This window comes from Aquila chrysaetos, chromosome 19 (genome assembly GCF_900496995.4).
Source record: "Aquila chrysaetos chrysaetos chromosome 19, bAquChr1.4, whole genome shotgun sequence".
Classification (NCBI taxonomy): domain Eukaryota; kingdom Metazoa; phylum Chordata; class Aves; order Accipitriformes; family Accipitridae; genus Aquila; species Aquila chrysaetos.
Genome location: NC_044022.1, coordinates 15,630,743 through 15,650,686, shown reverse-complemented (window position 1 = coordinate 15,650,686; position 19,944 = coordinate 15,630,743). Strand labels below are relative to the sequence as shown.

Sequence of the window (19,944 nt, the reverse complement as noted above, 5' to 3'; positions counted from 1 at the left end):
AGGCTGGGTGGATGTAAAAGGAGCCTGTTAAGACGTGGTGAAGGAAATTATCTAAGGCATGCCCCAGTTAGGGCAAGTAAGGGCAAAAAAAGCCCCAAACTACAACTAATCACACCACATTCCTGAGTTCTTAGGAAAAAAAAAAAGAGAAAAGAAAGAAAGAAGATGATCCCATCCTCAAAGCGATTATAAAGGATCAAGGACTAACAAGGCCCTGAGCTCTGCACAAGGAAACGCTGTTGTGGGTTGTAACTACATAGACAACACGGACGCTTCCAGAGCCTGGTTGTTCATGTAAAGTGGGGGCTGAAGCTCTCACGATCCCTTGCGTTACCCTTGCCCCCAAAGCCAAGGCTAAATAGGGCACATGCCCACATGTAGCAGATAGAGTGGCCTTGCTGCATTAGAGTTCCCGTTCTCATGAGCTCAAACTTCTTTTCTCCTCTCCCTTGAGTCAATGAAGTTGAATAAAAAAAATTGGAGAAGAAGTCAGCTTGAAACCTTTGAGTTTAATTTGGCTTTAGGTCAAAAGCAGAAGGGGATGAAGAGTATTTTATTTAGTAGATACAGGCTTTTTCTTTCTTTTAATTGTTTTTTTGACTTCTTCACAGAAGACTAATGGATCTTATTGAACAAGTCTTATGGCTGATCAAAAACTTTGAAAATATGTGTGGAATTTCTTAGACATTAAAAACATCAAGTTTTTTGTTCAAAAACCTTAAGTCTTACTTCAGAAGGATCTTTCACTGACTGGACTATATTTCTTTTCTACAAGGGGAAAGTTAGATTTCAAACTTCTACCCAGGCCCAGTTACAGATTTTCCCCACATCAGCCCAGGTTCTGCATAAGTATTGCAAACCTGATTAAACTTGTGCAGAATTTGGAGCTTCTAATTATGCCCTAAACAAAGAGACTGTTGAACTTCTAAGAGTTTTTTCCTGACTGTGCATATGTTGCATCCTGATAGACAATAGAAAGGTGAATCTTTCCCACAACAATGGAGAATAAAACAGAGAAGAAAACAAACCCTTCATTCAGATCAACCTTCAGGGAAACTGAGATGATTTCCATCATTTTTATGACTTTTCCCTAGAGGCAAAAGACATCTAATTAGCAAATCCCACTACAAGTTTGCTCCGATTTGACAGAAAGTGAATGTGACAAGCAGAGAAATTATAAGCCTTACATTTCCAGTTAGCCAGCTTGGGCTGACAAAGCTAAGTTCAAATGGGTTTTGGGGATCTTAAAGCTTGGGGAGTAAAAATCCAGAGGGTGAGCTGGTTCAGCTAAAAATGTGAATTTATAGTGTTCCAGTCAGTGTTATCTGATGGCAATGTCAGAGCAGCCCTTTATGAATGTGCACTCACATTTCCAGCTACAAAGCATTCCAGCCAGTTCTGAGATGGTCCTTACAGTCCACATCTGAGGAGTTGAATGATACCAAACAGAATCAAACCTTGATTTCTCATGAAGAAATAGGGCATGAGTAAAATAAATATTAATTGTGAATTTAATTAGTCAATGCTGGTAATTAATCATGCATTACTGTTAATGATTTGTAGGAATCCTCAGAGGTGGGAGATGTTCCTCCAGGAAAGAAGACTGCGCAGCCTAAATGAGGTGATGTCCCCATTGCTAAAATCAGCAAGAGTTGACCCACGAGGTTGCTTTATTGTCTTTATTGGAAGATAATACTAGCGGTGTCTCCTCCCACTCTGATTTAATATTCAGACTGGACTTATGGGGCAAGCGGGCCCTGACCAAGGGGTTGGTGGGCTCTTGCAGCTGTGCAGGCAGACACTAAAGGAGTCCACAGAACTCATAAATACTGCCAGGTGAACAGTTATGTTTGAACCTTTCCAAAACTCTGCAATTTATGGACCAATTGTATTTCTAAGTATTGTTCCAGCAGCTACAGAATACTCTACTGAGAGAGACCTACCTGATTTTCTGAACTTCAGCAGAACTTTGGAACAACTGCTAAGGATCTCTAAAAAAAATCCACTTATCTCTCTAGAGCATAGAAAAAACAGCATTCTTGCTGCAAAGGCCCTGTAATCTGTGTCTACAAAGCTTCTAAGCTTCTCAGCTGTGCTGTGGGTCAGGTAGCCATGTCCTGCAGACGTAACTGTGGAGAGTGTTCAGATGACAAGAAACTTTGGAAAGCTACTTGCAGAAGTCTGTGATGATAGGCAAAACTCCTTCCTTGGTGTAATATCTAAAGTTTGGCACTCAGCAAAGTTCATTTAGGGCAAGTTTCCTAAGCCAAAAGATCTCGTGGCTGCACAGGTGAGAGATCCCACCACACTCATGATAAATCTTGCAAGTACTACTACAGTCAAGTTGCCAAGTACCATCTTGTTGGCTTGCCTCCCTGAGCAGCAGCCCAAAAGGACACAGAGCAAGGAGCTAACATTGCCTCAAGCAGAGTTGCTCTCAGTGTTTTCATTCCTTTCCAGAATGTGACCTTGCATATGTTTTTTCAGAAAAATAGTAGCGTTTACAAAAGTCCTGCCTGTCTCCCCTGTGCTGACAGATTGCTGGAAGCTTCATCATGGCTGGATGAAGGAACTGTTAAAATTCATCTGCCTGCCAGTCTATTAAGAGAATGGGGAAATGTGCCTAAGAAGAGAGCACACAGTAGCCCAACAAGGAGAGGAACAGCCAGCAGAGACCTCCCATAAAACAGCAAACCTGTGCCAACAGCATCTTCCAACGAAGCAACGTCTCCCCACCCAAAGCTGCCCATAGGTTTCACCTGATACCTCTTGCTAACGGATTTTCTGTTGGAGAAAGTCATGGTTAGTTGGTCAGGGAATTTAAAAGAGTTAAAAGGAGAAAGGTGTCCATGCATACAACTATATTTACTTTTTTTCAAAACATCAGACTGTTCACCCAAACAGTTTGGCGAAGAAACTCCAGTTCTGAATGATTCATTCACAATGCTGCTTCTCTGGGACTTTATGGAAGACTTAGGCTTTCACTTTTCAGTAGTTTCTTATAGCTATTTTTCACATCCACAAATGATCTTCACACCTATATTGCCATTCCATACCTTCCAATGTGTGGAGCCCAAGTCCCTCCAAAACTACTCAGAGTAGCTTAGATGTCCCAAGGTGAAATATGTTTTACTTGTTTTGCACCTGGTTTCCAGTTTCTAGGGTACAGTGAGGTTACATAGTCAAACTTCAATTGGCAGGTCTGAAACTTGGGATCCGGGTGTACAGTGACTTGCCATAGCATAACTGAGCTATAACAACTGATTTTGTCAGAGCACTGTTTCATGATAACACAGTGGAAGCTGGCCATGTGGTTTATAATTGTAGATATATCTGTGGCAACCTTCACCTTCATATCTAAGCATGTATTTTATCCACAGAATATTCCCAGAAGTGTGCTGGGTGTTTATAAAGCTCACAGCTAAGTCTTAGATTTTCTTTGCCAAACAGGTAACAAATGTGCAAACAGTATTTTTGTCATGTCAGTCAAAAGATATCTAAAACCAGAATTTCCTAATCCTGCCTCCCCAAGGAAAATGATGGCATAAAAGTTAACGTTGTAAAATACATTATCAGAGATAACATAGGAATTCATTAAAATTTTGCCATTCAAAAGGGCCTAAATTTTTATAAGCTAGAAAACTTAGATAGAGGTCCAAAATAAGCTTGCATCTGCCCTACTATTTCAACTTTCTGACAAGTATCTACATAATATATAGCAGTGACATATTCACTCTATTGGGTTAAGAAAAAAGTGTTACAAACACGTTTTTCTTGAAATTCTTATAAATGTGCATCCATGATATACCTGAATAGGCACTAAATGTGCCATCACCAGCTCTGTGGAAGTATGTGCTGAGATGGTCATTATCTGCCACCAGTACACATCTCCTGGAGGAATGAGGCCAGGCTGGAAAAGCCTTTTTACTAATTAGACCAGAATGATTCTGTAACAAATAAGGAGGAATTTGCCTTACCTGTCTATGCTGCTGAGAGACTGGATACTGCAAACCTGAGATTTGCTGGCTTTGCTGCATTTTCTGAAGCATCATTTTTTGCTGCATTGCTAGGGGTACATTAGGCGGCCTTTGAAGAGAATGGTTTGGGAGAGGTTGAGCAGGTTGCGGCTGCGGCTGTTGTTGCTGCTGTGGCTGTGGCTGTTGCACGGGGGCTGAACCCTGTGCCTGCTGCGTGTAGTGCAGAAGGGCAGGCTTGTTTTGGGAGCCCAAAACTGAAGGCATCTGCTGGTTTGTTTGCTCTGAGTTAAAGTGAAACAAAGGCTTTGTGTTGCCATGATGCTGCTCTAGTGGTGGCTGAGCGCTGCTGATAAAGTTTCTGTTGAGGTCCTGAGGCTTCTGTTGCATGATTATGTCCATGGGATTGCTCTGGGGAGTGGTTGGTTTATAAACATAGTTGTTCATCCCTTTCGACTGGTTTCCATTCACTGGTACCCCAAGCATTGCTGAGCTTTGTGGGCTGAACTGCTGCTGGCGAAAAGAAGGGCTGGGGATTTTCTCTTGCACAAAGGGTCCAGGGGAAGGTCCTGATGGAGACAGAGTGGACCAGTTGGCTGTCTGGTTCTGCTGCTGCTGTTGCTGCTGAATCAAGGCATGCTGCTGCCGGTTGGCTGCGATCTGTTTGAGCTGCTGTGCATGAGACACCTCCTGCCAGTTAGGTAATGGCCGACTGGGTGCAGAAGAAACCTGTGATACCTGCGTTTGACTCTGAGGCACCGAAGGAATGGGTGAAGAGGTGGACATGGCAGTGGTGGCCATAGTGAAGGCTGGACCTGTAGAAGAAGGCCTCATCTGTGGGGAGCCCACAGGAGCTTGATTCATGCCTGGTGCATATTCACTTTTTATCACCATCTTATCCATCTGCAGAGATCTCACAGGTCCCCTCTGGCTCTGCTGCCCAAGGTCAATGTTGAATGGCTCGTCTTGTTTTATTGTGGCATTTATCATATTCTCTAGCTCAAGATCACTCATTGGCGGCACTGATATGTTAGTCAGTTCATTAAATAGTTCCTGAAGCTCCAGATCCATCATTTGTTCCCACGAGTCTTCCCCATATCGGTTAGGGAACATGTTCTCATGGGACATCTGGCCATCTAAGTGTTTGCTGCAGGACATCGTTTCTCCTGGTTCTTTCTTTACCTCTTTCAAAGTCATGTTAAACATGCCATTCCCACTAGCATGTGTATTGTTTGCTAGGTTGCTGGCCTTTCTTTGTGGTCCTTGCCCCACAGACATAGTTCCTGACATTGACTGGCTTTGGCAATTGTTAACATGTTGTCCACCTTGTCCCACTGAGATATTATCACCCACTCTTATCCTCTTAATGTCAAGGAAAGAGCTCTCTGAAACACCATTGGGCCTCTTGTTGTTGACAGGCGACAGATTTACTACCAACTTTCTCTTCAAGGAGCCTTGGAGCTGAAAGAAGCAGAGACAAAAAAAAATGATCATTAGATGACACTGAAGAAACAATCTGTAGTCTACTTGCTAGAAGGATCTTGAAAGGCAACAGGCAAGTAAGGATTGCTTAGTACAGAAAGCTACTCTGTGCTTTCTAAGTCAATGAAACTATGCAGAACTGTAGGAAAATATGCTGTAAAAGTGAGACATCTCCCTGCCATCACCCTTGTCCTTGTAGCCACCACCATTTTTCAAGCACCGCTGCCTCCTGTTGATCACAGACCTCCTTTCCCCCATGGGTGTGAGTGGAGGGAGGTGACCAGACCTGTAGCTGGCAAAGCCTAGGGCATATCTGCCCCAGATTTGCTCCCATCTAACTGTGCCAGACAGACTGAAAGTATTTTTAGATAGCAGAGACTAATGCAGTCATGAAATCTGCCTTTGTGCCTATCCAGGGCGGCAGGATTTTACTCTCATGATTTTGGTATGTGATCCAAAGACCATTTTTGACTGCTGTAGAGTCCAAAGGTCCTAGGAGACATTTTAATGGCACACACAAGATCCAGGCATCCAAATCTCACATAGGTTTATACTGGCCAGAGATGTGTACGATAAAGATGTTAGATGTTAACTTTTTCAAAACTGAAAATGAAGCCACTGGAGCCATGTCAGGTTATGTCAGCCAAGGGTCTGGCCCATGATGTACTGCCGGATTATTTTCCAGAGATGTCTATTAATACATTAAGCCCTAATTGTTTATGTCCTGAAACATCTGCTATAAAACACACAGTCCACGCAACACTGCTCTGAGAACTATAAGTCTATTTCATTTTCCTTGAATACTTACAGCGATACCTTCATCTGCTTACAAGCCCTGTGGGCCTACCGAAGGAAAAGATGTTCACGGCTCTGTCCACCTGATCTACACTCATCTGCCATGGTTGTACACACAAATTCCCAGCCCGCGCACACAAAACAAAGATGTAGTCCCACAAGCTGAAAAGTTTGGACTTGGTGCATATGCCCTCAAGTAAGGTGCAGATACCCTCAAGTAGAGTTAATCTGAACACGATTCATAAAAGAATAGACCACTTTTAAACAAGCGCAGCTGTCATATCTTTAGCTCTGTACATTAAAGGTGCGCACACCAAGCAGCGAACACACACTCATGCAGTCCTCGCTCAGTTGACACACACGCCGTCGCTGTTTCAGCTGTGAGCAATGTCAGGAAACCCTGCAGGGAAACATGGCTCATCTTCTGCCTTTCTGTGCCTGAGCAGAAGTGCACCAGCCTCGGAGGCAACAGGACAATCTTATCTGACAAATACCTGTGTGTGCCAGTGAGAAAACGGCGCCTGTACAAACTGTGATACCTTGGGAGGCTGTGATGGGCAGAGGGAACACTGAGAACTCTGATTTTCCAGTTAGGTGAGGAAGGATGATTTATGAAATCTTCCAATCACATTATTTGTATCATGCTGTTTCATGTACAGAAGTCGGTGGGCACGCAATACTCTGTTGTGGCCCCCATTCCCCTCAACTCCAGGCTTATCTATAGGTAAGAGCTCTTCCCAGATAACTCCAGGTGTGAACACTTTTATTCTGGTGTGAATACCAGTGAGTTGCTTGGGAAGAGCTCAAGTGACAAATACATATTTCCTCCGTACCCACCTATCCTTCCATTGCATCAGCAGGTCACTAAGTTTAGCCCTTAAAAATAAAGCTTGTAACTTCTCTCTCTGACACTGAAAATCTCATCTCATATCTCAAGTTAAGTTTCCAGCACAGCTTTTGAATCACAGATTCATGTTTTCACTTCATAATGACAGACATGTTGGTGCCCAGTTGTACAAGTCCACAGACGTTGTGCCTTCAAGAGTAACTAATTGTCATTAGGTGTCCCCAGGCGGGGAGTTTTGGGTGGTCACTTGCAAAGCGCACAGACTGCCTTTGGTTAGTGTGTTCCTTCTAACACATGAGTCACTGTACTTTCCTTTGCAAAAAAAAAAGGTAAAAGCTGCACTTCCTTTTACCATCAGTTTTGCTGTCAGTGTGTTTATTAGAAATCATTCTTGTGCCCCCAAACTCATCTTCCTGGGAAATGGGGAAGTCCCCATGTTATCAGAATACATGACTTGGTAGCACGTCTTTCTTTCAGATGTTCTGCTGACAGAAAGGCTGAACAGATAATGAAAAATATATCCTCTGCATATGTATATGCTTTATGTAGTTAATATGCCTTTCTGAGTTAATTTTGCTTTTGCTTGACATTTTGAATCAGAGGGAGCTGTTTAAAATGTCTTCACATTTTCAGAGCACCTGCACCATGCTTTCTGATACAATTAAAAACGCAGGCGTTGCACCGCGCTGTACATAGCAGCTGCTTTTCTTCTGCATTTGAACTAGCTGCTAGCAGATACGGGCGAGCTGTGAAGTGGTTCGCCTGGTGACACGCACAAGTCAGCAGCAGAGCCAGGGAGAGCACCACGACCTCCAGACACATCCCTTAACCAAGCGCTCCCTCCCTCGACATGAGCTGGAGGACTCCTGGCTTCATGACATCTGCTCTGCTAAAGTGCCCACCAAAAAAGGCACCATGCATTTCTGAAGAAGAAGTAACAAGTGCTGGCTTATCACATCTCCCCCAAACCTTGCAAACATTGCTCTCTGAATGCTGACAACACCTTGGTCAATAGATGTCCCCACCTTAAAGCAGTAATGAGAGCCAGCGAGGCTGCAAAGGCGCAGGGGACTCTTGGGGGACTTCACCGAGGCTGCTGAAAAGTCCTGCTTTCCTATCGCCCATGAGTTAGGGATGTGGAGGGCGAGGGCACGGGAAGGATGCGGCAGCCCACAGGGGTGAAGCCCCCTCTCCCTCCTTGCACTGAGCTGTCACCAATTATGTGTCAGGGTGGTTTGTGGGGGACCGGTCTGTGTTTGTTCGGTGAGACGAGCAGTGTCCACCATCAGCCTCTCTGTCTTGCTATTTCATCTGAACGCTGCCTTCTACGGGGCACTGCTGCCCCAGCATTATGCCTGGGTTTTTTTCAGAAGGGAACGGAGCAGGGTTCGATTACTCAAATCTTTGCAGTTTTCTAGCAATCCCATTTTTCAACTACTGATTGAAAGCCAGCACTCGAGCTCTTTTTCCCCAAGCAAAGCACATACTCTCCAGGGGGTAAAAAAAGAGCTTGCCAGATTTCAAGCTCCATCTCTTCCAATTTGCAAGCCAGGATTGATTTGGGTCAGTAAACGTAAAGCAAAAGTTCCTATAACACACAGGCACATTCCTCAGATCAAACGGGCTCGCGATTACACATCTCAAACTGCTTGAAGTGCGTAATACTGAAAGGCTCCGTGATGGGAAATGAGTGACATGACAGTAAGCGGGAGAGGAGGAAGCCCTCCATGCACAGCTCCATCCCACAGGTAGGTGGGCAGCCCTGTATGAACCATCAAAGAGTACATGCATTTCCTGGCAGCCTGTGTTATTGTAAGACCTTTTGCTGAGCAGGCTCTGGTGAGTCAGCAGGAGTTCACGCACTTACAGCGAGGGAGTGCTGGATGCATTGATTTTCTGGAGTTAAAACTGCACGGGCTAAGCCTCTGGAGATCACGGTCGCGAGATAGCGCAGTGCTGTTACTGGCCAAGCTGCTCAGGGACGTTAACAGCAGAGGGCAAAACTCTAGAGATGACTTGGTCTAAACGACCCAGTGTGACCACGTCCTGTGCAGAGGGACAATTAATTTCTATTTAAAACTTATTCTGAGTCGTAAAAGGGATTTAAGAGAGGCAGCTTCTTCTCTAATTCTCCCTGACACCAGGCCAAATCAGCAGGAGTTCCACCGAGCTAATAATTAGGGCTCATCAAAATCTGGTATCAAATCATTTCTCTTTTGGCAAAAAAAAAAAGCTTTTTCTTCACCTTTCTTTTGGTTGAAATTTTTTACTAAATGTAAAACTAGAGGACTTTCATGAAAATGGATTATTTTTTTCTGGCTCAAAAGTTTTTTCAGAAAATGGAAACAACAACTTACTTGGTGCAAAAGCACAATTTGTCAATGAGAAATTTTAGAGATTGTTTTCTCCAAAATATCCATATTTAACAATATCTTTATCACATCTTTGATCCATTTCTGACATTACCCATGTGCATTCACCTTGTATTCCTTTCCAAAGGGACTGTCCAATATGGCCAAGAAAAGAATTTGTCTGTGGCAGCAGGAAATTATAAGGACTATCTGGTTTCACTTTCATTGAAAGTCTTATTTTTTGTGCGCTTCATGCAGCTTCTTCAGTTGGACTTCCTCTTGAATTTACTTTTTACTTCATTTAACAATGTGTAGGAGCACAGCGCTTGACACCAGTCCTAGGTTAACCATCCAGCAGTCTTGAGTTTCACAGCTCTCAGGACAAGTAAAACAGCCTGTTGCTCTGACTTGCCCAAGTGTCTCCACAGTGCCTGCAGATCTCTGAAAAAATTCATTTCCCAGTGCAACCCATCCTTGGCCTGATACAGATATGTTAGTAACATATCTGACTGCCATCTCAAAATGTTTATAGGTAGACATTTTAAGACTGGACCAAACCACCAAAATGCTCCAAGCAAACTACAGAGGAAATATCAGAGTGTGACAGTTATAAGTCTCCACTAAACCTTGTTAGCTGAAGACATAAAAGGAAGCATCTCCTGCCATCTTTGTTCTCCCATCTCTCACATTTTCCTACTAAGGTCTGCAGCTTTTTTAGCTTGTGTGGTGGAACAACGGGGATGAAACTCGTAACGTGCTGCTAACTTAAACCCCAAGTGATTATCACACTTTGTTTGTGAAGCAGGCAGCACGGCAGTGTTAGTGATTCATGTGGAGTAATACTTCTGATGTTAAAAAAGCAGCTTTGGATTTTATGCTTTTAATATAGAAGCAGCAGACAAATCCACTTTAAAAGGTCCCTTTTGGAATTCCTAGACTGTCTCACAATATGTGCTGACTGTATCTATGACTGCACTGTAAACAGAATCCTTAATGTATCTGGGGAGGGGAAGGGTTAAAGGAATTACATGAAAAATACAGAAAATATTCAAACAATGAAAGTGGCCAAAAAAAAAAAAAAGAGAGTTCATTCCAAAGGAGGAAAACATGCTGAATGCTACTTCTTATTTATGCTGTGAAAGCACCTTTGCGTCCCAGGGCTGGACCCAGCGAGCCAGCCCTGGGACTTGGGGCCTGATCCTGAACGACAGCAGCTCTCATTCTCTAAGCAGCGGTCCGCAGCGTTTGCTGCCAGCCTCCTGCAGCGCCTCCTCCTGCAGCGCCCAGAGCTGAGCCGAGCCGGGGAGCGTCTCTCCAGGCAGGCATTGGGGTGCACCCGTGCAGAGCCTCCCTGCCGCAGGCATCTCCCCAGCGTGCAGGAGGACCGGGAGCCCCTCTCCTTGCTTTCTTACCCCTTCGGCCAGACACGATGGCCGTGGAGACTCACACCACGGCCAGCTGCAGAGCCACTGATGCACCCGGGGCTGGCACAAGGATGAGGAGGGGCCACTGCCCTGAGCTGCCACCTCCGGGGCCGTCGCAGGTCCTGCCGCCACGATCACACGTGCGCCCTCGTGGCCCATTTCTGACTACAGACGCGCTTTTTAGGCATAGCGAAAGGACTCCCATTATCGCTTTTTCCACATATCTCCTGAAATCTGGTGGCTCTGGCTGTTCCCACTCTTCCCCACACCCAGGGTTCACCCTGACGTCTCTCCTGAAGATCTCAATAGCACGGTCCTCTTCTGAGCACCTCTCCCCAGGCCCCCTGCTCTGCACCTTCTCTGCACAGCAAGAGGACATTTATTTTTAATCTTCTGTCTTCATTTGCAACTTCTACCTGACATGGATGAGAATGCAAGCGTGACAGTTGTCTTCAGAGAGATTTTAGCACTCCAGGTTCAGAAAGTCCAATCTGCTGGATGATGCCGATCTTGGAAACAACATTAATTTTTCATGCAGGACTGAGTGACAGAGCGGAGGCCCCGGGCACGCCGCACAACGGGGAGCCGCGCAGAGAGCTGGTGCGTCCTCGCAGCACCGCACAGCACCCTGGCTGGGTCAGAGCAGTCCTACCATGGTTGCAAAGAGCTGCGCAAGACTAGCAGACGCTGTTTCCCACTCCAGCCTGGTCTGCACAGGCTCAGCTCCAGGCGCCTGCTCCCGCCTGCTCTGTGTGCGCAGAAAGGGGACCAACCTCTCTGAGCAGCGAGGAGGAGGAGGTGCGCGTGCCTTCAGCCCCACGCTGTCGGTGAGCATGGCAGCTCGAGGCAGCACACCTCCGCTCCGCCCCACTCCTCTCCCATTCGGCTAACCAGCTCCTGAGACCACCCCGATCACAAGGAGCAAGGCTTGCTGCCGTAAGGTTTTTGCTCTGCACATCCCAAACCTTCTCACCTCGCATCCTGGTCTTTCTGATCCTAAGCGCTTTGGGAAGAGACTCGGTGTCTATACGGGGCCTCTTGCACCGGTGTCCTAGCTCTGGTTGATCCTTAGGCATAAACACCGCTGACAATAATAATGCTGATTGAGAGGTAACACAAGTTTTTCTCCCTGTTTACTGTAATAAGTGCCACTAAAACTGAATTTATAGTTACAAATAAGGATGTTCCTCGGCTGACAAGTATCCACTTAATTCTCATTAGCTGGGAACAAGGCTGGAATAGTAATCAGTATGTTAGAAATCCCACAATTTACCTGTGCTTATGGAAAAATTGCATACCTTGCCAACTGAACATACCAACCTAAAAATGCATCCATATTATTCACAGTGTACTGCCTAGAAATATAACGTCAGGGCTTTGGTCCAAGTTGCTGAAGCACAATAATTATATTTTTTATGCAGATTTTACATCTGATGGATTATAAAATATCATGTCTAGCCACAGTCTTTTAGAAGAATAGGAACACAGAGAAACAATAGCACTTTAACTAGGTCAAGATTGCTAATCAGAATGTAACAGTCACTACTGTGTGCAAAACAAATAGGCATGAAAGATCTGTATTTCTTATCCTGCAAGCTGTGTATTTGTCTTCTGGAGAAGTCTTTTCTGTTCTTTTTTTTCTTTTTTTTTTTTTAAGATCCTTTTCAACCATGAATAAATTAACAATCACTTTATGCGAAATCTACAGAAATTTATGTCAACGTTTATTACCATGAAATGTGGAACAAAGCATAATGCAACCTGAGCTTTGGGAAATGCGACTGCTTAGCTGGTCCTATCCTGATGAGAAGGAAATATCAAATGCATTATAAATGTTGACAAGATGATCGGGCATGTAAAAGAGGTCATCCAACACCACCCTCCACATTGTTTACCAGTTTCGTAAGTCAGCTTAAAGTATTAAAAACACATACTGTCTTGCACAGGAAGCTCCTAATCCTTAAAAATGTGGCTGATGTTATTTGATTTGCTTTTTAGCGATCAATAGCACAGCAGATTTCACCTAAGGAAAGCCCGCCGAGAGCAGTCTGGTCCTGGTTTTCCGCCCAGCATCGCTTCCAAACTGGCTGAGCGAAGGCTGTGTAGCTTCATTAAAGCACATATCCATGCCCACACATGGGCTTTTATTACCTGTCTAAGCACCTATCTCCTCTGCAACACTCTGTATCAAAAGTTCAATCAATGGAGGAAGACAGCAGCCATCCATCCAGCCTTGGAAAATAAGGAAATATTTAGGCTGTTTCTCTCTTCCTGCAAATCAACGCGTCGCACAGGACACTCACGCCAACTGTTTGGCCTTGAGGTCTTCTGCAGAGTAAGTTACAGTTCACAGGAGATACAGTCATCACTTGTCAATTGGAAAAAAAAGATCCCTTCAGTATATTACCCAGTCATGCTTCCAGGATCAGACTCTATCAGCCAGGACAAGGAGGGCCTGCTTCAATCAGAACTGCCTTCCATCACTGCATCAACTAAGACTCTTAATGAGCAACTGGAAAAATGGCTTCTTGTTAGGAGGGAGGAGTCCTGATACTCTGCCAAAAACTTCAATGGAGAAGTGATATTTAGGATCAAATCCAGGCCTGTGGTAAGAGAACGTCTCTAACAAGGTTGCTGCACTTGCTTGATGGCTGGGTTTGACCTGTATTAGCATCTTCCTCCTGCCTCTCCCCATCATGCATGTTCACCCCATTAAGAAGGACATAAAGTAAAAGCAGTACACTTAATAGCCATTTCCAAAACTTTCAGCTTAAACATGCAGTGTCAGGACAGGCCAAGTGCACCCCACCAATAGTTTGACCTATATGAGCAGAACAGGCAAAAATTTAGAGGGTTTTGGAGACAAGTAACAGCAATGATTTAAGAGCTTCGAAGATACTCCTATGAAGAGAACGGACAATAGAAGGGACAAACAAAACAGAAAATTATGAAAGTTTATATAATAAGACTCTAACATTAACTGCAGATCCAGAAGGCATTTAGCAAACTTGAACAGCAGTAAATTCAATCCCAATGAAATGATAAACTTTGTCTTCCAATGTGGATAGAGTCTGAGGAACTACATGACAGATCCAGAGCTCAGCAAGATCTAAAGAAGGACTGAGCACTTGTTTGGAAATGGGAAGATCCTGACTTACGAAAGGTGATGATAAAATATTTAGAAGGGGATGTGAAATACTAAACACCAAGGTTCAAACCAGTCTATGGTTCATGGGGACTGGCTACGGTTGTCAGTGGGCAGGGGAGAAAGAGGTAAGGGGGAGGACTGGTGGTTTTTGCAGGCCTATCAAGGTGATTGTGTATCTTCCCCTGATATATTTCTCATTGCTATCAATGAGATGCTCCAAGGGTTTAGAAAGAACACGTCTGGCCATGTTTCACAACTCCTGTATTTCCAACACTTTAGAAGTCTGGAAGAAAACTCTAAAAATGGGAGTCATTTGGCAGGTATCTAAACGTTTACTACTAATTGTACCCCTGAGTTTCAGTTTTAGCCTGAACACACAGACAGAATGACAGAACAAGAATGAATAGTAAAAATCGGTCTGAGACAATGGGAGATCATTAGCGGGTTACAGGAGTTCTGAATGCCTTGTTGTCTTGGAATACTACATGTTGCCATTCAGGTGATTTTTCATTATTTGGTCTTTCTTTGAGTACCATCTTGATGATATTTTATGAAAAGGTTGAAAGAATCCAAACCCAAGAAAATGGCCAGAAAGGGTGAATGGAAAGGTTTGGAAACAAGCCAACACCCAGGAAGGAACGCTCCAGGAGCTGGAGAAGGCCAGTGCGGATAGAGGGGACCAGGAGCAGCCTGGGGTAAGAAAAAAGCACCTACAAGCTAAAAAAAACCCCCAAAATTCAGGTAGTGAAAAGCTTACGAGATTGTGCTTAAAAGGAATGTAAGAAATGACAAGTGGAGTGGAGAGTGAAAGATATTTGCACAAGTAGACAAGTCAAATGCATGGAGATATCTCTGAAGAAAGCGAAGATAAGTTTTCTGGCTTTCTTCTTCTCTCTGATTAGCAAAGAGAAAATTTGATAGTACAGAGCATCTAGCAAAAGCTTGTTTTTTGCAAAAAGATGTGCTCTGGCAAAAGGAGGTGACATTGCAGCGAGGTTCATGTGTCTCAAGAGCTGTTGATTCTGCACCAGATGCCATCATCACATGTTTTAAAATGTAACACTGAACGGCGTTACCCTGGTCACTGAATAGGTGGGAAGAGTACGTGAAGACCAGACGTGGTGCAGGGAAGGGATAAAGAGGGTAAGAGAACGCGAGCGCCGTGCCTCGGCCTGCCTGTGGGAGAGAGGCTCAATGGCAGTGCCGTCCCTCAGCGGCCCTGACAGACCGAGGAGAGGCTCACGGAGACAGCGCCAAGGCGGGACGTGCCAACCTCTGCGGCGACGAGGCGACGCAGTGTGCACGTTCGGATCCTTTGTCCTGCCCCTCTGAGGCAAAGCCCCGCTGCTGAGCACACACCGTGGTTTGTGGCTTGGAGCAGCAATGCCAGTGACTAAGACTGTCAGCGCAATCCCCTGCTGCGGACGCTCACGTCTCCGCAGCCACCCAGTCTCCTAGGAGCCTTTGTACTGAATGACATTATCCCGACTACAGCTTTCTTCAAGGGGATCGTTGGTCCTAGACTCACCACCGAGTCCCATGAGACACGGCGGGACGTTAAGCAGCTGATGAAGATGCTCCTGGTAGTTCTGGACAGGAGCCCATCCCCGCCAGATATGTGTTACATCTCCTGTGGTGGTAAACCACGAAGGGTCACCACAAAACTTTCAGGTATTTTTGGCCACTATGGTAGTTTTCAGTGAATGGGACAGAAGTGGATTCATTACAATTGATGCTTCCTATATGCCATATTTCCTGTCTGCACCTATCACTTGTTGAGGGAATTCATACAAATAGGAACAGCACTGAAAAATGGCCAGTTCTAGGCCTCTCAAAGATAACAGCCATTCTCAAAGTCGTATTTTCCTCCACAGCAGCCTTGAGTCTGTTTCTAGAGCCAATTGTAATCGCTGGCTTTGAAAATACAAAATGAGAAAAATTCCCTGTTTGGCAATGGTTGAGTGGAATAGCATCTCCTTCCTGACACAACACACTGTGACGAGGGGACACACTCCTGCAAGACTGGACACAGGTACCACAACCATCACAAGAAACAGCATTCCTTTGGCTACACAGTGAAAATGGGTCAGCCAAGGACTCTAAGGATCCCTCAACTACAACTGAGCTTTGTTGCATCAGTGCTGCCTCACTTTTGTAGTGTGTACATTGATGATGCATCAGGTGTGGCCAGAAGCAGAACTGTTCGGCTGCTCTGCTGACTTGGATAAGGGAGTCCATGCACCTAGAGTAAGTCCCCACCAAAAGCCATGCAGTGGAAAACCTCTGCAGTCATATAGCTCCATAGCTGGGTCTCTTAAATTCCATCTCTGCAGACCACTAACACAGTAGAAAGAAAGTTCATTTGATACTTTTCCATTTACCATGTTATTCACAGAAAGAAAATAAAAGTATTGTGGCAAGGGTCTTAGTGGAGAGTTCCTTAGAAGACCTTTAGGATCATAAAATGACATGGCTGCGAAGGGACCTCTGGACATCAAGAGGTCCAGGCCCTGCTGAAAGCAGAGCTACCTTCAAAGTTACATCAGATTCCTCAGGACATTGTCCAGGCAAGTGCTGAACACATGCAAGGATGAAGACTCCACAACCTCTCCGGGCACAAATCCAGCTCCCCTTTTTTTTCCTTATGTCTAGTTAGCAACTTGTGTTCCTTGCCTCTCACCCTTTTGTCCTTCACTTCTAAGACAGATCTGGTATATAAATGGAAAACTTTGAATGTAGGGTGAATGGAGGAAATGTATAAATTTGACTTGTCTCCAAGTCAACAATATATATGATGAGGGAGGAGGAAGAGATGAAAGCCATAAATGACAATGCACTTGAGAAATGTCAATCTCTGTTTCTATGCAGATTCCTTCAGGGAAAGCATCAGATCAGTAGCTTTTAAATGACATAAACAATCAAAGGGTTGACCAAGCAAACTGATTCTGCATCAGATGAATTCAAGAAGCTAAATGATGCTTTTCCTTAAGCCCGATCTAAAGCCCATTGAGATATCCAAGTCTTTAAATGGACTTTGCTGGACTTTGTTTCTCTCTCCGTGATTATAAGGTTCCATGACAAGGACTTGATCTCTATATATTGTTCTGAAAAATACTCTTCATGCATTTAGACACTGTCAAACACATTAATAACGAGCCCTGCTTTCCAGCTAAATTCCAAAAGACACCAATGCACATTCAGCACCTCTGAAAAGCAGACATCTATTTAGGTGTCAAAATATGGATCCCAATATACTTTCAAAAATACTAGACTGGATAAAAAATAATTTTCCATTTTAATAACTAATGTGAAACCTTTCATCTTTACAGCACCAGTTAATGGGTTACTAGAAATCAGTACAGTTGAAGGGCTGCAGAGCAAACTGCTATACATGAAGCTCTGGAGGTATCAGGCCAGTTCCTAGTGGACAAATGACCACATCATTCTTGGTGCTAGTTAGTTCCTTTTGCCCTTTGTATGCTTCCCTTTCTATCACAAGCCTTAGCTAGGAAGCTCTGGGTCAAATATGCTCAGAGGTCACTCACCAAATTTCCACTCTCAGAAAGACTGACCAGAAACTCAGGGTTATCAAAGCACTTCGGTGAAACTTTGCTTGCATATTACTTAGACTAGACTTGCTTTGGTAGATACATATTTATTCTCATTTATGGTGTGGGAATACACATTTTATAGCCTATTAAAATATCTGCAAAAATTCAAAGGGACCTTTGCCTAGAAAAAAAGTCTTACTTTGTTTGCACATAGACTTCTGTCTACGGTGGTCTGCACTTAGCAGAAGCCTTTGGAAAGGCAGGCCGTGAAGTGTTGCTTGCGACATGGACCAAATCTGAGCAGTCTCCAGGGCAGTTGTTGCTCTGATGGGCATGGATGTGTTAAGTCTTTAGGTCATCAATCAGGCACCTTTCACAGGCACTTTAAAAAACAGAGATAGGAAAGTGTTTTGCCACGTTCCCCAAGTGGAATTCAAATTCCAGGGACCCCATATATGCTGATATTTGTCTGCATACATGTCCTTGTCTATGAATCTGTACTGAAGCCCGATGCAACAGTGAACCAAATCTTCTGTTGCTGTAAACACATGCAGCTACACTGACCTGTATCAGTGGTTTAGTAAGAACCAGCCCTGGAGCCCGAAATCTTATGGTTGGATTATGAACCAACATTTACTGGCAGTGCAGATTGCAGCAGGAACTTTTGTTGGATGTCTATTGCAACAGACTCCTTGCTTCTTTTTAAAGCGCCTCTAGTGTTGCAGGCTTTTACTAAGGGAACACAATGGAGCTGGCAGAAAAGCAACAGCTCTTCACTATCTCAGAAGAGCAAAAAAACCCCAGCAGTCCTTAAGGATACAGCACTGCTAGGTAACTGGGACAATGAATTAACAAGGGCTGACTTTTCCCTCCCTCTCTTTTCAAGGATAGCAAGTAACAAAATCTGGCAGGCTGAAAAGCCCCTGCTCGGAGGAGAGAGACAAAGAGGCAGGGCTGAAATTCATCGTGTCAGTTTAAAAAGGCAGAGTTTTGCATTTACACAATATGCCCATTCTTGTTCTCCTTGACTCATGGAAAAATATTGAACATCGGACAAGAATGTAGGAATGTGTCTGGTGTCTGATCTCCACAAAAATCTAAACGCCGTTTGCATTCACGTAAGAAATAAAGAGCGGCTGTCCAGGCTCCCTTGATGTGTTAAGAAAATAACAGTAGTGATAGCAATATCACTATAATAACAGCAGTAATATAATTTTTAAAACTGGCTGTGTAACTAGTACAAATAAAGCACGAACCCAGGCGCTCCTAGTCCTTAATCCCAAACACAGCTCAGCAGAGCTTTCTAGACTATTTGCCTGTCACAAGCATCGCAAAGGCTTCTCTCCACCGACTGCATCTGAAGCCAGTGTTTGTTTTCCCGGATAGCAGAGGTTAAAGCTTTTTATTGCTTTTTTGACTTTAGATGCCATAATAGTTGCAGTGCCTATATTACCATCTATGGCAGACAGTCTGCGTGTCTGCCAACTGTCAGGCAGCCTATTCATCTCCAGTTGCCTTTTGCCTACTTTCTGCAGCAGAAGAATTTCCCTCCACTTGATTTCATGTGCTGGAGTTCTGTTCCTGCCGACGTTTCTGCTTGTTCGTTTTTAAACACAGCCTGGCTTCAAGCCTGGGGGGCATGGGAGCCCGCAGCCCCTTAGAACCTGTGGCTCCTATGTTGTGTGCAGCTTGCCAGCTGGCCATCTATGGCCCTGGGTCTGGGCAACATCATATAACCAGCAGTGTGTGACTGGGGATGCTGGATAAACCCAATCATTGACTGGACGAAGAGGCAAGCAATGGAGTCACCATGGCCTGCGCTGATGGGCTACTCTAGGATCCCCGAAAACACGCACCCTCTGCTTGTCCCATGGCAGAGCTGTGGAACCTGGCTACTTATCTTCTGCCTAAAACCCCCTCTTCTTTCCCCAGTTCTTCTCATCCGTCCAAGGCATGTGGTCTGTGTGGTGAGGATATTGGTACACGTCATGTTTGTCCACTCCTGACCCAGGTGTTGCTGAAAATCCCTTCAATTACCTGCCAGCATCTTTAGGCACTAGCATATCTCTAAAACATTCAATACTGTGGTCTTTAAACATTTTACCAAAGCCTGCTTAGCAAGTAGGACTGTGCAGGAAGATTTTGGTCCCCAGGCCATAAAGTTCAGACCCTACAATCACAGCCCTATGCTATATCATCCTTTGCCTAAATAAATCATGATCCTCTTTAAGTGAGCCCCTGAAATCAAGAGAGGCAATGCTGATACCTGCTGGTTGCCTCTTTTTGCTCCCCAGTACGTTAGTGATCTGAAAACCTGCAGCCCTGCATGTGTCCTGACCCATGGCATGAGCTAGTAACTCAGAGGAGGTGAA

At 44.5% G+C, this 19,944-nt stretch overlaps 1 protein-coding gene across 1 annotated transcript in view; it reads right to left on the bottom strand.

Annotated features, from left to right (window-relative positions):
• The window catches only part of MAML2 (mastermind like transcriptional coactivator 2), a 220,612-nt gene that overhangs the window by 67,992 nt on the left and 132,676 nt on the right, over positions 1-19,944 (bottom strand). Inside the window, 1 exon segment of the mRNA XM_030042334.2 lies at positions 3,978-5,435. Within this exon segment, the coding sequence (XP_029898194.2) occupies positions 3,978-5,435 (1,458 nt within the window).